The following is a 16,355-nucleotide window of genomic DNA, read 5'->3' on the forward strand; positions in this document are numbered from 1 at the left end:
AGATTCTGTACTTTTAATGGGTCCTTGACCTGCGGTCCACTGACTTTCTGGAATTGCATTTTATATGATGTATGTTGACACATTTTCCTGGGGTCAAAATTCCTTAAGTTTTTAAATGTTGCCCTGTCACAAAAAGAGCTAAGACATACCTCTTAACATGTAATCTCCTTATAGGTTCTCTAGCTTAAATGTTCTGAGTTCCTTCAGCAGCAACTTCACTTAACATTCTGCAGAGCCTCCCAACTCTCCAGACCATTAGCTCCAAAGATGACCTTCTGTGTACCAGTGACTCACCTTCCTTTCAAAGGTTCCCTGGCACTTTGGGGCTGCAAACTTAGAAATCCCACTTCTTTCCTTAGCTTTTTCTCATAGCTTCCATTTCCAAGCCCTCTATCACCGTAGCTGTCCTTTGAGCCATATTACTTGTGGACTCAAAAGTGATTTTAGTATGGTGATAAGAATATGATAAATAGTGAAGTGGGAAGAGAATGAATCTAACCTTTGGTGTGAACCAGGTGTTTTACATGATATCCCTTTAACCCTTGAGACCACCCTATCAGTAGACATTATTGTCACCCTTTGCTCTCTTCTCCCTGACATACAAGTAAAAGATACTTTGCTATGAAGTCAAGTGGAAGCACAAGCTAATTTAATCAGAAATATTTATGCCTATAGTTTATTCTTCCCATTTCACAGCATGCTTTCTAAGAAAAGGCCCAGTAGTAATTGGGTAAGGGCGTCAGCACGCCTTACTAAACTTAGCCTCTTAAAGGTAGGGTCTTTGTGTTTTCTTCATATTGTCCAGAACTGCGTGTGGAGCTTGGTGCATAGGGGACTCAGTAGATGATGCTTGAATGAATAAGTAGACTGGGCACCCACCGTATCCCTGGCGCTGTACCTTGGGCGGCAAGTTGTGTTCTCTCCATCCTATCGTTGATGAAATCAAGGCTCAAGGGTATTGAGTAACTTGTATAAGATCCTAAGCTCTGAGTCGCAAAACCATCAGGTAAAGTCATGTTTTACTGACACTCTAAAATCCTTGTTCTTTCTCCTAAGCATACCAGTGGAATGCCTTCTTTAAACATGAAAAGGAATCTGATATCAGAGACAGTAAGTATAAATACTTTGGAAAACAATCAATGAATGACAAAATTTAAACTACAAATTGGAAATTCCTTTTCTCAACTTCTCTTTCCTGGCAAAGGGTAACCATGTGGCTTACCCATGGTGACAAGACTGAATTCACTTTTAAAGCACATAGGATCAAGCAAAAAATATTCCAGTGTAACTGACAAATATTAAAAATACGTATTTAGCACCCATAACAGAATACGAATTACCACGTCTCAAAATAGTAAATGGTCTGATTATTTATGCAAGAAATATGTGCTATTATAAATATTTTTGTATACACAATTTCCCCCTCAAGTAATAATAAATCCACAGAAAAATAATTTTTAAATTATTATTAAATATTCCTTAATGGCATTTCTCAAAACACGTTTTTTTAGTTTCAATATTAACATTTCATAAAATTTGAGTTGTTAGTGATTTTTTTTTCTTTAGTAACAGGCACTTTGTGTGTATTTCTTTCATTAATTTCAAATTATCTACAATTACTATTCTAAAAGCACTGATTTTAACTAACTATAAGTTTTCATTTTTACATTTAAAAAATATGGGAAGCTTTGTGAATTTTTTTACAGAGTGTACTCGTGTCATATGGAGTACAGATCATCCCCAAAGCACCCTAAGTATTATCTTTTTATTTCTTTTTAAAATTCTTCAGTTTCCTAAGTATTATCTTTTAAACTCACAGCCTTGAGCAGTATTTCTAGAACATATGATACATTGTTAAACAGTATTACTTTTATCATTTTCACAATTTTTCACAAAAGTTTACCACTTTAAAAAGCAACTGATCCTTATTTATAAGCTTCAAACAACTGATAACAGGAGCAGAAGGTTTCATTTCAATCATCACATTTTATCTTAATGATACAAGTTATCGTGGAAGCACAGTAGTAAATTGCAGAGAAAATACAGGGAACATTTCATCTATTAAGCCAAAATCTTCTGTGATGTGTAAGTTAATTCTTCAGAAATTTAGCTTACTGAACTTTGTTACCTTAGTAACTTCATATTAGAACCTTATATTATTATACACAGGGATGGGCAACAGCAGGTTTACAGTTGTGAGTACGCGGAACTCAGAGTTTATTCTTGTAGTGTTATTTATTTTTGCATTATATACTTTTCCATACGAAAAAGTGTAAACCTGCTTTTGCCCACGCCTGTATAATACATACATATATACACATATGTTTAAGTCACATATTGCACTTAAACTATGCAAAAATGGAATAATATTTCTGAGCCCCAAGAAGAGGGTTTAACCCCCACAGAAACAAGGAGGTCCTCACATCAGAACACCGTGACATAAATGTTGCGGTGAGACAGAGCTGCTGGTTTAACAGTGTCGTCTGCAGGCTTACCTGGTATTCTGGGCGCTTGACTAATAAAAACCCTTCAAAATATAAGGGCAGGGCGGTGATCTTCAGCCTTTCCTGGAAGACCCTGCGCGGGGCCGGCTTCGGGGGCTTCTTGGCCAGCATACCCGGGGCTTCGCTGCGGCTGTGTCCAGCCTCCAGCGAGGTCTGCCTGTGTGACAGGAAAGGCAGCTGTTCAAGGAGGAAGTCCCGGCTCGATTTTAAACCACCGGCGGGACACACGCACGCACACACACAAGCACACACACGTGCACACACGCACGCACACACGCACGCTTCCTTTACTTTGGGGAGGTAAGATAAAACAGGCATAGACCCCCTTTGAGAACGCAGTCTCTGAGTAAGCTGCGTGTGCTTACAATTAGAGTAACAAAATAAACAGGAGGTTCACATCACCAAAAGATGAAAGGAACTGGTTTGGAGATTATGGGCTTTAGAGGGGACATCAAGGTCACATTTGCTTTCTTATTTTAATCATTGTCCATTTTTATCCCCAGAAAGCATGACTTGAATTAACTCCACTAAAAATGAATTCATGGAATAATTTTATGAGGACTATTTCTGTTGCATTTCAGGATCAAGCTTGGTTTAAATTTTATGAAAAATGGAGCTCATTGTCCCATGCTCATTTTTTTTTGTTTAAAATATTACAGATGTCCCTTTTTCTCCCCAATGACCCCTTCCACCCCGTCCCCTCCCCCTCCCCAGTCCCTCTCCCCACCGTTGTCCGTGACCTTGGGTTCTGCATAGATGCAGATAAATTCTTTGGTTATTCTCTCCCCCTCCACCCACCCGCCCTCCTCCATCCCTCTGACCTTCATCAGTCTCATCCATGCTTCCATGTCATTGAATCTATTCTGTTCATCAGTTTATTAAGTTCTCTAGATTCCACATATAAGTGAGACCATGTGATGTTTGTCTTTCTCTGCCTGGCTTAGTTCACTCAGCATAATATTCTCCAGGTCCATCCACACTGTCCCAAGGGGTATGAGCTCCTTCTTCTTTACAGCTGCGTAGTATTCCATGGTGTGAATGTCCCACAGCTTTATATCCACTCACCTACTGATGGGCATTTGGGCTGTTTCCAGATCTTAACTATTGTAAACTGCGCTGCTATGAACATCAGGGTGCATATATTCTTTGTGATGAATGTTTCAGGATTCTTAGGATATATTCCTAGGAGTGGAATCACTGGGTCAAAAGGCAGCTCCATTTTTAATGTTTTGAGGAAACTCCACACTGCTTTCCATAATGGCTGCCCCAGTCTGCATCCCCACCAGCAGTGCACTAGGCTCCCCTTTCCCCACACCCTCGCCAGCACATGTCATTTGTTGACTTGTTGATGGAGCCATTCTGACAGGTGTGAGGTGACACCTCATTGTTTTAATTTGCATCTCTGATGATTAGCAATGTTGAGCATTTTCTCCTGTGTCTCTTGGCCATCCGTATGTCCTCTTTGGAGAAGTGTCTATTCAGGTCCTTGCCCATTTCTTAATTGGGTTGTTTGTCTTCCTCTTGCTGAGTAGTATGAGTTCTTTGTACAGTTTGGAAATTAGCCCCTTATCAGATGCATCCTTGGCAAATATGTTTTCCCAGACCGTGGGGTTCCTTTGTGTTTTGAGGCTGTTTTCTTTTGCTGTCCATGCCCATTTTGGTGGTCCACTAAATATAAAACAGAGTTCTGGGAAAGTGGGATTTTTCACTTTTTTGTCAGTATTTTGAATTCGTGGGTTACCAGTGGATGTTTGGCAAAATATGTTTGGCAGAGAAAGCTACACATTTTCAAACTTTTATTTTGTTCTTTTATGCTTTCTGACCTGGGGATCACCGAAGCTATGATGCATAGATAGATGGGGTATCTACAGTTATCTAGTAAGATTTACAGAGCTACATTGAGGCCAAAATGCAATTAATAGTTCCATGTGGGAAATGGTCCTTGAGAAACTGGATTTAGCATGATACAGTAAAAGGGATAATGGGGGAAGGGAACATAGGAGGAATTCTGGTTTGTTTTGCAGGGGTCCTGAGAAGTTACACTATTTGCTATTTCACTCTCAATATTTCAGAAAAAACTCTTGATTTAGCCGTCTGGGCCTGAGCATTCTCCACAATTAAATCAGACTATTCTCAGAAATCAGAACAAGCCAGGCCCCTTCAGTCTGAGCCTCCCTTTCTAATGGAGAGACCACATGGTTTCCTCCACCAGTGGGGGCTCCATTGGATCTGCAGCAGTAGATATGGGAAGCCAAATTGTCTATAAAGTGAGGTTCAACAATACAGACTGATTATTAATAAACTAGAGAAGAGTGTTCAAGTGCGTTATCAAAATTAAAATAGTTTGAAATAGAAATAAGGAGTTGAAGATTCAAAATTACTGCCTTGCCTTTACGTTATATTGAGACCTGCTTCCTATTACCCAAATCTTCAAATGATAAAATCTAAGCCCAACTTAATATTTTTGAGATAAAACCACACTATTTTTTTTGTTTGTTTCAATGTAATAAAAAATGAGTTAAATGACAAAAGAAAACCTCCCAACCTGATAAGTGACCAAATCTATCTGATGGCAGCTGGTGTAACACAGGAAGAAAGTGAAAGGAGGGCTGAGAACTGAGAAATAATAATAATAATAAACAGAGAGGGAGGGAGGATGCAGGGAATCATTAGTGGTTGGAATACGAGAAAAATAGTCACTGGCTTTATGGCCAGAGACTTTCATGGGAGAAAAAAAATCTCTTAAAAAATGTAAAAGTAGGGCTGTGGCTGGTGTGGCTCAGTTGGTTGAGCATGATCCCATGCACCGAGGGGTCACTGGTTCAATTCCCAACCAGTGCACATGCCTGGGTTTGGGCCTCGATTCCCAGTAGGTATCATGCAAGAGGCACCGATGGATGTTTCTCTCTCTCCCTCTCCCTCTCTCTCTCTAAAAAGTCAATGAAAACATTTTTTTTAATGTAAAAAGGAAATATTTTGAGAAATGATGATCTAATTAATTTTATTTTTCTTATCTTAAAAAAATAAATTTTAAGAAAAGCCAGTTCATCAACCTCTGTAATTTGCGTTGGTTTGCTGATTTGCAAGTTAAATTAATCCTTAATATACCAAAGTTCAAATACTGTCTCAAAAACAAACAAACACAAACAACAAAACCCCCCAAAAATCTACACAATGCAAAAGTCCTACTGAAACATTATTAACCAGTTAGACCTGTCCACAATTTCCAGTATCATTGTACCACTGAGCCACTACAATGGAAATCTTCTTACAGATATCTCACATTTTAGGTGTTGAGTAATGAATTTGTAGGTTAGGAAATGTCATAAGAGAGGTGTTTGGGCATAGGTAGAAAAGCCAATTTTGCCACTAACCAGCTCTGAGACCTTGAACAAACCACTTCACTTCTCTGGGATCACAGCTTACTAATATGAAATGAGGTGAAATGACAGGATGGACTAAATGACCTCTTGTCTGGAGTCACAATAGGCTTCTAAGCAGGCTACTTACCACTCTTTTTCTTTTCCGATTAATTTAAAACCAACCTCTTTAAGTCATTCCCCTACTTAAAACACTTTAAAGGATTCTCACTGCTTTTGAACTTCATTTTTTCATTGAACACTAAGTACTTATTGAGCACCAGCAGTGTGTTCAAGCATGTGACGTAGGTATTTTATAAGAGAGCCCTTTTAAATGAAAACTTTGTAAAAATACTCTCTTCTCTATGGTTACTCCTACTATGTATGTCTTTGGGGACAGAAGACTAAAGGTGTCAAATCACTGCTGTAGAAGTGATATTAGTAGCTCTGTCAGAATGATTTAATTTGCTAACCTTATAATTTTCATTTCAGTACAAAGCATTTCTTCTAGGATGATAAAGAGTTTTTCTAGTTATATGTTCACACTATTTTTGTAGTGTAGGGAAACATTTACATTGCTGAGAAATATTTCTTGGATGCCACATATATACAGGACTCACAGATTTCTAAGTGAGATAAATAATAGAATAATGGCAGTTTCAGTAGAAGTTGGTAATTCCAGATAAGGCGATGATAGTTGGGGGGCGGGGGAGTAATGACTTCAAACAATATATATGAGGATTAGGCCTACATTTTTCTTCCCCTTCACTTCATTTAAGATCCATTAGTGCTTCTTTAGGGGATAAAATAGATTAATGCTTAACATCCATTCCAATGTGCCATTTTTTACTGCAGAGACTGAAAAGCTAAAAACTAAATTTCCCAGACTTCTTTGCAGCTGGAATTGGGATACATTCAACATTAGCAAGACAAAACGGAGACAGTATTCATTCTTAGGTTGCCTTTAGTTTTTCTGGAAGCAAGTATAGTCTGTTGGCACCTGATTTTTTCTGTGGCGATGTTGCCAGAAGCCCCAGGGTGTGATCATTAGTTTCGTGGATGTTGATAGCCAAGGTCTGGAACCTGTTTTCTAATGCCTGTCTTGGCAGGCATGGTGTGCTTCTGGAACCAGAAGCAGGAAGGAGGCTTCTGGGTCATGGAGGCTTCTGATCTGCGGTGGCTTCCTTGACAGGGCAGTTTTGTAACTGTGATGGCTTCCTGATTTTGCAGTGTCAGTATGGTTCTGGAAATTCCAGCATTAGCATCAACTTTCTAACTTTTCAATTTGCTTCCCGACTATACATGAGGCTGATGACTCTTGGTGGATCAGTTTTGCAGTGTGTCTTTGGGAATCATTCTTGAAAGCCCGAAATACATTATTTCTCCATCCCTCCCAACAATTCTGTAAGCTGATAAAATGCCTGTTAGTAGATCCCTCTTTATCTAAATTAGCTATCATGATTTTTTTTTATGTAACAGACTCATCATTGATCCTTAGTGTCTATAGGAGTAAGTGAAAAGTTATCCTAACATTGAAGGTACACCATAATTTAGTTCCATTTTGAAAACATGACACTACAATATGTGACAAATTTTTTTCTGAGTCAACTGTACATCATTCCTGCCTCAAGTCTTGGCTTGCAGTTTATCTTCCTATTTCCTTCACCTTGTAAATCTCTTACTGTTAGGGACCCCCTGCAAGCTACAATTTTGGCATTTTATTGTTTACAAATTTTTATAGGCATTTGAATTTATAAACACCTTATATATCATGGCCTATACATACTCAAATTAAAATAAATTTTTATTTTTTATTATAAATGGAAAACTTACAAAAATTTTAGACAAAACAGAAAAGCACAAGGAAGAAAATGAAAATCACATACTGATCTACTGCCTGCCATTAGCACTCTTTGGATGAGTACCATCACTTTTTTGGCACTTTTTTTCTATTTCTATATATATTTATGTAATCAGATTAATCCAATAAACACTGTTTCATAAACTACATTTTTAAAAATATATAAATATTTTTATTGATTTCAGAGAGAGGAAAGGAGAGGGAGAGAGAGAGATAGAAACATCAATGATGAGAGAGTCATTAATCGAGCCTGCAACCCGGGCATGTGCCCCGACCGGGAATCGAACCCCGATCGCCTGGACCCTAGGTTGACACTCAACCGCTGAGCCACCCCTGGCCGGGCCATAAACTACATTTTTAAAAAATACGTTTTTATTGATCCCAGAGAGAGAGGAAGGGGGAGGGGCAGAGAGCGAAACATGGATTGGTTTCTTCCCACAGGTGCTCCAACTGGGGATTCAACTTGCAACCTAGATATGTGCCCTGACCGGGAATCAAACTGGTGCCCTTTCAGTACATGGGATGATGCACAACCAACTGAGCAACATCAGCCAGGGTAATAAACTGTATTTTTTTATATAATGTGTCTAGAGCACATTTCTATGAAAATAAATATAAATGTGCATTATTTAAATTTTTGCTTAGCACCATCAAAATAATTCAAGTATTTGCAAGGGTAAAATTACCGTGCAGAACTATATTTTTAAGCTTTTGAAAATCTAAATTTGCTTTATTTTTATATATTTAGGCTTTTTATTTTTATGTTATTTATTTATTTAAAATAAATTTATTGGGGTGACATTGGTTAATAAGATGTAGGTTTCAAGTGTAGATTTCTATGACACGTGATCTGTATATTGCATTGTTTTAAATGACAAAACCTCTTTTTTATGAAGTAAGAATTACATTGACTAGAAGTAAACTGAAATACAGAACGGAGGCCCAGAAAATAGTGTATTTGTTGTGTCTTTGTTAAGAGAAAAAAAAGTATATATAATAGAATATAATTGCAACTAAGAATCAAATGGTAGTCACCTTAGAAAAGGAAGGTAAAGGTCAGTCAATTTATACAATACTTTAAAATTAAGGATTTGATGAAGACTTTTAGACCCATTGCATAGCAATATTTTTTTTTGTGAACACTGCTGCCACCTATTGGCATATTTCAAGCATATTTTATAGTCTGGTAGAATCTTTCTTCCGGGGGATAATTTTGTAAGAAAAGGCTGCTTCAAGTGAGTGTACTTAACAAATGAACCAACATTTGACAGTGAAGAGTAAAAAAATACAATGAAATTTTATATGAAACAAAACTCAAAGTTATACAAATAAGTTTATTTCACGTTAGTAAATTTTAGGTTATAATTGCTATGTTATAATTTCAAGGGTAAATTGATTTCTGGAGTGTAATTTTTATGACAAAATTCTCTGATAGTAATTTGCTAAGATTTTCATTTTTGACTTTTGAAGAATAATAAACTTTTTTTGTGAAATATTTGAGAACTTCAGCAATTTTATTAATATTACTGTGAAATTGAGGGGCCTGATTTAATGTATGATTTTGATTTAACATGTAGCCCCAGAATTCAATTCAGCTTCTTCACAGTCATCCCAGTAAGTCTCATCCCTTTTCCTTACATTTATTTAATTTATTTATTTTTATTTATTCATTTTAGAGAGAGGGGAGTGAGAGAGAGAAGAGAGAAACATTGATTTGTTGTTCCACTTATTTATACGTTCATTGGTTGTTTCTTGTATGTGCCCTGACCGGGGATGGAACCCCTACTGTGGCTATAGGGACAATGGGCTATCTGGCCAGGGCCTTCCTTGCATTTGTTAACCAAACCAGAAGTAATTGCCAGGCCCTAAAACGGTCACAGGAATGTGTTTCATTAAGCTAAAGATAACACCATACCCTAAATTGTGTTTCAGCTCCTGAGCCCTAAAGTTGAATGACCCCATGGTCACCTTCCCATAATACCAGACTGAGGGACCCAGAAGCTGACCTCAAGACTTGAAATAATGATTTACTGCCCTTGACCTATCAGCAAGACCTGGGACCCCAAACGCTTTGCCCATGATGACGTGTTATTTTTGCTCTGTAACACCCCTTGTCTGTAAACCATCAGAGAGTTCTGGTTTTCCCAGCACAGGCCGCCTGTTCTCTATTGTATAGCACTCTACAGTAAGTGCCAATTATTTCATTGAACCCTGTGCCAGCCTAATTGGCTATCTGCAGTGCTGGTTGGACAAACTCTTTGGCTGATTACATTTGCCTCATCATTTTACTGGGAAACAATTTAAACATACAGAGAAGCAAAAAAAGTAGTGTTCATAGACATCTACACATCTACCATCTCTGTTCAATAATTGTTAACATTTTGTGGTATTTGCTTTAATTGCCTCTCTATCTTGTTACAAGCACCTCTCACAGACACCGGAGAGGTGTTACTGGACAGCCTCCTGAGTTGGAGGAAGAGGGCTGCCCCAACCTCAGTTCCTGTCTTCTCATATAAATGAGTTTAAATGAGAAAACTCCAGATGATTGTGTTGTGATGGAGCCTATTTTATTAAAGCAAATAAAGCATGCACCTTTATTAAAGAAGCAAGCAAATCTATACCGCTGGCTTATGAAACGCAGACAGGCTCTCAACTAATCTGAAGAGCGAGGTGGGTCGGGGTTTGAGGTGATACACACCCTCCTGCCTATAGGTTTCAGAATTCCTCTGCTGAATATCTTGGTACAGATTAATCCTCAAGGTCCCGTTTTCCTTTGTCGTGGCCTTCCCGGGATTCTTGAGAAGCACCTGGCAGTTTTATTTAGCGACTGCTGGCTTTTCTGCGTAGGGAGTAAAACTGCCCCTTTTTCCTTTCCCTTCCCCCCTCCTTTCCTGCATTCTCTCCGTAGGGAGGCTTTTCACCACTTGCTCTCAAGTGTCCTTGGCTGGGTCCTACAATGGCGTGTTATTTGCAAGCCAGCTGCAAATTGCCTACTCTGTTAGGCCTTGTTTTAACTTTTCTGTCTCAGCTTCCCTGTTCCTCTTTTTGGCCCTGGAATTTTCCTAGCTTTTCACTGCTGACATATCTTTCTTTCTTCCACGGAATCGTTTCCAAGTACTTCACAAACATCACACTCTGTCCCTCCATACTTCAATATGTATATCAGTATGTACATCCTAAGTTTTCCCCTATTGCTTAATGTTCTTTATACCATCTTCTTTATACCTTCTTTCTTTTTTGTAAATCCTCACCTGAGGATATTTTTTCCATTGCTTTTCAGAGAGAGTGGAAGGGAGAGCGAGGGAGAAAAACATCCATGTGAGAGAGAGAGACATCGATTGGTTACTTCCTGCACGTTCCCTGACCGGGGCCAGGGATCTGAGGTATGTGCCCTTGGCTGGAATCAAATCCAGGACCCTTTAGTCCACAGGCCAATGCTCTAAGCACTGAGCAAAACCAGTTAGGGCACTTTCCTCTTTTCTTAGCCAGACTGGTCAAAATTCACATTGCATTTTGTTTTGTTTCTCTCTCTCTCTCTCCTCTATCTCTCTCTCCTCTATCTCTGTTCCTGGGGATAGGATGAGACCTCAGTTTTTGTATTCTTAAATGAAAGATTTCAATCAAGAGACAAAGTGTAGCAAAGTAAGTGAGAATTTATTGGCCACAGCAAAAATATACTTAGGACAGTGAAACAAGGAAGGGCATGGAAGAGGAGAGTTTAGGCTGGGCTGCTTTGGCCAAGTCAGAGAAAAGGGGGCCTTGGATACAAGTTCAGGGGGTGAGCCCAGGTGGAGCTGCCGCTGCCCACTGCTTCCCTAGTTGCAAGTCTCGTGGGGTCCTTTAGAGGAAAGAGGGAAGGGAAGGGAATGGTGTGGGCATGCTCCTCAGGGGGAGAGTGTGCCCTGGGTTCTTCATCCTGAGTGTGTTTATCTCTCGTGTAGGTGAAAATCTTAGGCAAGGTCTCAGGGGAGGGTCTCAGTAGAATATTCACCAGCTTTCCAGGTGTGCTCTTGCAGGGTCATGGTCTCCACTGATTGTTCAGTGCCAAGGCAAGGGGTCATTAGTAAAAGTAGCTGGTCCTGAGGCAGCCACTGTGTCACTTGTCCGGTTTTGCTGCTTTTCTGGGCCTGGAGCTGAAATATGACTGAGACCTAGATGTTATCTTTAGGGACGAAAAGGTCAGAGGGTCTATACAGCATGACTAGAGGTATGCTAGGGGAGGCTAGGTTACCCTGGGGGTGAGGTTCTTGTTTTCCCAGTTTTGCCCCTTGCTAGGCATCCTGGGCTTTCTGCCCTGGTGAATTTCTGTACCTGGCCCATCGTCCTTGCTCTGCTCATGTCTGTCTAACTGCCTGTGTCATCTCTAACATTATTATTTTTTCAAATGGGGTTTATTGAAGTATAATTTACCCGATAAGTCACCCCTTTTTTATGAGTATAGTTCTAAGAATTTTGACAAATAGATATAGTCATGTAACCACCACCAAAATCAAGACCTAGATCACTTCCACCACTGCAAAAAGTTCTCTCATAAGTGAAATAAGCCAGTCGGAGACAAGTACCATATGATTTCACTCATATGCGGACTCTAATTAACACACTTAACTACCAAGCAAAATAGAGACAGACTCATAGATAGAGAGCAGGAAGACAGCTCTGGTGGAGGTGGGATGGTGGTGGTTAGGGGGGATTGAGCAAAAAACAAAAACAGAGAGAAGTCATGGACACGGACACCAGTGTGGTGACTGCTGGGGAGGGGAGGAGGGTGGCGGTGGAAGGCGGCACATGGGGCGTAAATGGCGATGGAAAAAGTTCCCTCATGGCCTTTCGTTGTCAGTACCTTCCCTCCACCACCCCACCTCATCCCCGGCACCCAGAGATCTCACTTTTGTTCATATAGTTTTATGTAGTCATGATGCTGTTATAATAACCTGGTAATTATTTAACAGGAAAGGGGGAAAGGGAAGACTAGGTGGACACATGCCCAGTAAGGTCTTAGTGACTTGGGAAAGTGCTTGCAGGTCAGTCACACCTGGAACAGGTAACTGGCCAGAATAGGTGTGGCCACTGCAAGCCCTTGAAACCTGTTTAAAACTTCCAAACAAGGGAAGTTCCCTCCCCCCACCCCTTACTTATATACACACACAGAGAAAGAAAAACAAAAAATGGTGTTGGCTCAATTCTTTTTTTTTTAAATTCTCACCCAAGGATATTCTTCCACCGATTTTTAGAGAGAGTGAAAGGAAGGGAGGAGGGGAACAGGGAGAGAGAGAAATATCAATGTGTCGTGAGACATATGATCAGGGCTGGGGATCAAGCCTGCAACCAAGGCATGTGGCCCTGACCAGGAATTGAACCCGTAACCCTTTGGTCGGCTGACCAACAGCAACCACTGAGCCAAACTGGCCAGTGCTCAATTCTTTTTTTTCCCCAATTTTTTTTTTTAAAATACACCTTTATTGATTTCAGAGAGAGGAAAGGAGAGAGAGACAGAGAGAGAAACATCAATGGTGAGTCACTGATCGGCTGCCTAGCCCGCAAGCCCCGCGTGTGCCCTGACCGGGAATGGAACCCCGACCTCCTGGGTCCTAGGTCGATGCTCAACCGCTGAGCCTCGCCCGGCCGGGCCAGTGCTCAATTCTTAATAAATTTACTCAATAAGTAATGTATTTTCTGATTAAAATTCCCTTTCAAATTTTTAGTCACAAAAGTAGGACACCGCTTCATAGCATCACAGCGCGGTCAGGAAGGGCCCTGGCTGGTCGCTCAGTTGGCTGGAGCAGCGCCGCTGAGCCGGGGCCTGGGCTGCGGGGAGCTGCCCCCAGCAGGGGTCCCCGGGGGCCTGGGCTGCGGGGAGCTGTCCCCAGCAGGGGTCCCGGGGGCCTGGGCTGCGGGGAGCTGCCCCCAGCAGGGGTCCCCGGGGGCCTGGGCTGCGGGGAGCTGTCCCCAGCAGGGGTCCCCGGGGGCCTGGGCTGCGGGGAGCTGTCCCCAGCAGGGGTCCCCGGGGGCCTGGGCTGCGGGGAGCTGCCCCCAGCAGGGGTCCCCGGGGGCCTGGGCTGCGGGGAGCTGCCACCAGCAGGGGTCCCGGGGGCCTGGGCTGCGGGGAGCTGCCCCCAGCAGGGGTCCCGGGGGCCTGGGCTGCGGGGAGCTGCCCCCAGCAGGGGTCCCGGGGGGCCTGGGCTGCGGGGAGCTGCCCCCAGCAGGGGTCCCGCGGGAACCTGGGCTGCGGGGAGCTGCCCCCAGCAGGGGTCCCCGGGGGCCTGGGCTGCGGGGAGCTGCCCCCAGCAGGGGTCCCCGGGCAGCCAACCCGGGCGCCTCTCACGGGGGGTTTCTCTCTCTGCCCTTCTCCCTTCCACTCTCTCTCTTTTTTTGTTTCTTTATCGTTGAAATATTACAGACGTCCCCTTTTTGCCCCCGTTGATCCCCTCCACCCCGCATCCACCTTCCAGTCTGTCTAAAAATCAATGGAAAAAGCATCCTGTGGTGAGGGTTAGCAAACAAACAAAGAACGTGTAAACACAACGGTCAGGTAGCAAGAGGTCTTCAGAGCCCCCGGCTCCGCGTTCCCGGGGCAGCGCCACGGGCCTCTCGCGGGCGCAGCGGGTCGGCCGGGGGTGCGAGGCTCCTGATCTGGGCTCCCCTTAGGACGTCACGCCCAAACGACCCATGTTTACATTTCACTTGCTGGCAACGCATCATGAAACTATTTCCCACACACTTAATAAAAATGGTAAGTGTTACTTTTTACTTTGTAACGGAAGCGTTGAGAAGTTTGACACTGCGCTCCAGGCGCAGAGGCGGTGCCTAACCCCGCGGCAGCGGGGGCGGCCCAGCCGCGGCCGAGGGCGAAGGGGGCGGGGCTAAGGGAAGAAGAGGGGCGGGGCCGCGGGGCGGGACTGTGGGCGGGGCTTCGAGGGCGGGCCTATAACGGCTTTCCTCCTATTGGGTTGCGCGGCCCGTTTTGCGCATGTGCGGCTCATTTCAAACTGCGGAGACCGCTGGGCGCCGGCGTTTGTGACCGTCGGAGCCAATGGGCGAGGAGCGCCGGGCGCGCCCTCCGGCTGCCTCGACTCGCCGCCGCTCCCACGGGCTCGCCGCCCCGCTGCCCCTCCCGCGCCTCCGTCGGTCCCGGGCTCCCGCGCCGCGGCCCGGGCGGGCCCTCCGTCTCCCCCTCCCCGCCGACTGGCTGCGCGGGCGGAGCGGGGCCTCAGCATGGCTGCGTCGGGGCTGGTAAGTGCGCCGGGCCTCCTGAGGCGGGCGGGAGCCGCAGCTGGGGCCCAGTCTGCGCCCGGGAAAAGCCTCGCGAGTGTTTTGAGATCGGAGCGGTGGTTGGCTGGTAGCGGAGTTTATTTACTTGAATTGTCTTGTCAGTGTCCTGTAATTTCGGCCCTGACGACATCTTTCTCTTCAGGGAGTCTCGTGACGGCTCCGTTCAGCCTGACTCCAGCTCCGAGTCTCTAAGTAATTTTCTGTCCGGGAGGCGTGGAGCGCCCTGAAAGTGTGCCGTGGCCCCGGGCGGCTGCGGGGGGCGGCTCGCGTGTGGGGAACCCGCCGCTGGTGACGTTCCCGCGGGGCCGCCGTGCAGGGCGGGGCGGGAGACTCGTTGCTTGTTGACATGTTCCTGAACGCGCTCGGCGGTCACCGTGCTGTGTCCACCCTCGCCTGCGGTTGCCGTGTGCCGCACCGCCCGGGCCACCCCGGCCCGGCCTCTTGCCGCGCCGCCCCGCTAAGGAGCCTTCGGGACCGGCGCTCCCGTCCGTGCGAAGCGCCCTTGGCGCGCTCGGGGATGGGCGCAGGGCGCCGTAATGCGCGCTTTTCACTGTGAGCACACACGTTCTTCACATTACACCAGAAACAAAGGGATATTGGGGGAAGAGAAGGCGAATCAAATTTACCGTTTAAAAACAATTTTTTCTTTTTTTAGGTTTCCAGCATTCTCGAGAGGCAGGTGTAGAGAGGTTCCCCCTGTACCCTGGCCCCCTCCTGCTCGGCCGCCTTGGCTGTCAGCAGCGCCCTCCAGAGTGGTGGATTTTTTTAACAATTGGTGAACCTGTTCTGACACAGCATCACCCAGAGCCCATAGCTTTCCTGAGGGTTCACTCTTGGGCCTGGACACTCTATGGGTTTGGACAGGTGTCTCATGAATGACGTGTATCCATTATGATGGTATCATTCAGAGTATTTTCACTACCTGTAAATTCCCTGTGCTTGCTGCTCATAGCTCACCCCAGCCCAGGGAAACACCCATCTTTTTGCTCTCTCCATGTTCTGCCTTTTCCAGAGTGTCATGGATGTGTAGGTGGGATCCTACAGTATGTAGCTTTTTTAGATTGGCTTCTTTCACTTAGTAATACGCATTAAGGTTCCTTTATGTCTTTTCATGGCTTGATAGCTCATTTCTGTTTAGTGTGGAACAGTATTCCATCGTCTGGATGTACATAGTCTTCTTATCCATTCACCTTCTGAAGGACATATCAGCTTCATTCCTTATCAAGGACAGTTTTCTCTGAGCTTGCTTTAGGCTACTACTGTTTTCATTCTGTTTCTTCAGTTATCATGCTTCATTTATTTTCCATCTTCCAGAAAGTTGTTAAATTTGTGTGTCTTTAGATGATCTCCTATGGAAGAGAA

General features: G+C 43.9%; 2 protein-coding genes across 2 annotated transcripts in view; one reads left to right on the forward strand and one right to left on the reverse strand.

Annotated features, from left to right (window-relative positions):
- STAP1 (signal transducing adaptor family member 1) overlaps nucleotides 1–2,615 on the reverse strand; it is a 30,440-nt gene extending 27,825 nt beyond the window's left edge. The window contains exon 1 of the mRNA XM_016213200.2: nucleotides 2,496–2,615. Coding sequence (XP_016068686.2) covers nucleotides 2,496–2,615 — 120 coding nt within the window. The remainder of the gene's footprint in view (nucleotides 1–2,495) is intronic.
- Nucleotides 2,616–14,842: 12,227 nt separating this feature from the next.
- CENPC (centromere protein C) overlaps nucleotides 14,843–16,355 on the forward strand; it is a 71,909-nt gene continuing 70,396 nt past the window's right edge. Inside the window, exon 1 of the mRNA XM_087827163.1 lies at nucleotides 14,843–14,954. Within this exon, the coding sequence (XP_087683289.1) occupies nucleotides 14,937–14,954 (18 nt within the window). The 5' untranslated portion in view covers nucleotides 14,843–14,936. The remainder of the gene's footprint in view (nucleotides 14,955–16,355) is intronic.

The sequence above is a fragment of the Miniopterus natalensis genome, chromosome 1, assembly GCF_054644295.1.
Source record: "Miniopterus natalensis isolate mMinNat1 chromosome 1, mMinNat1.hap1, whole genome shotgun sequence".
NCBI lineage: Eukaryota > Metazoa > Chordata > Mammalia > Chiroptera > Miniopteridae > Miniopterus > Miniopterus natalensis.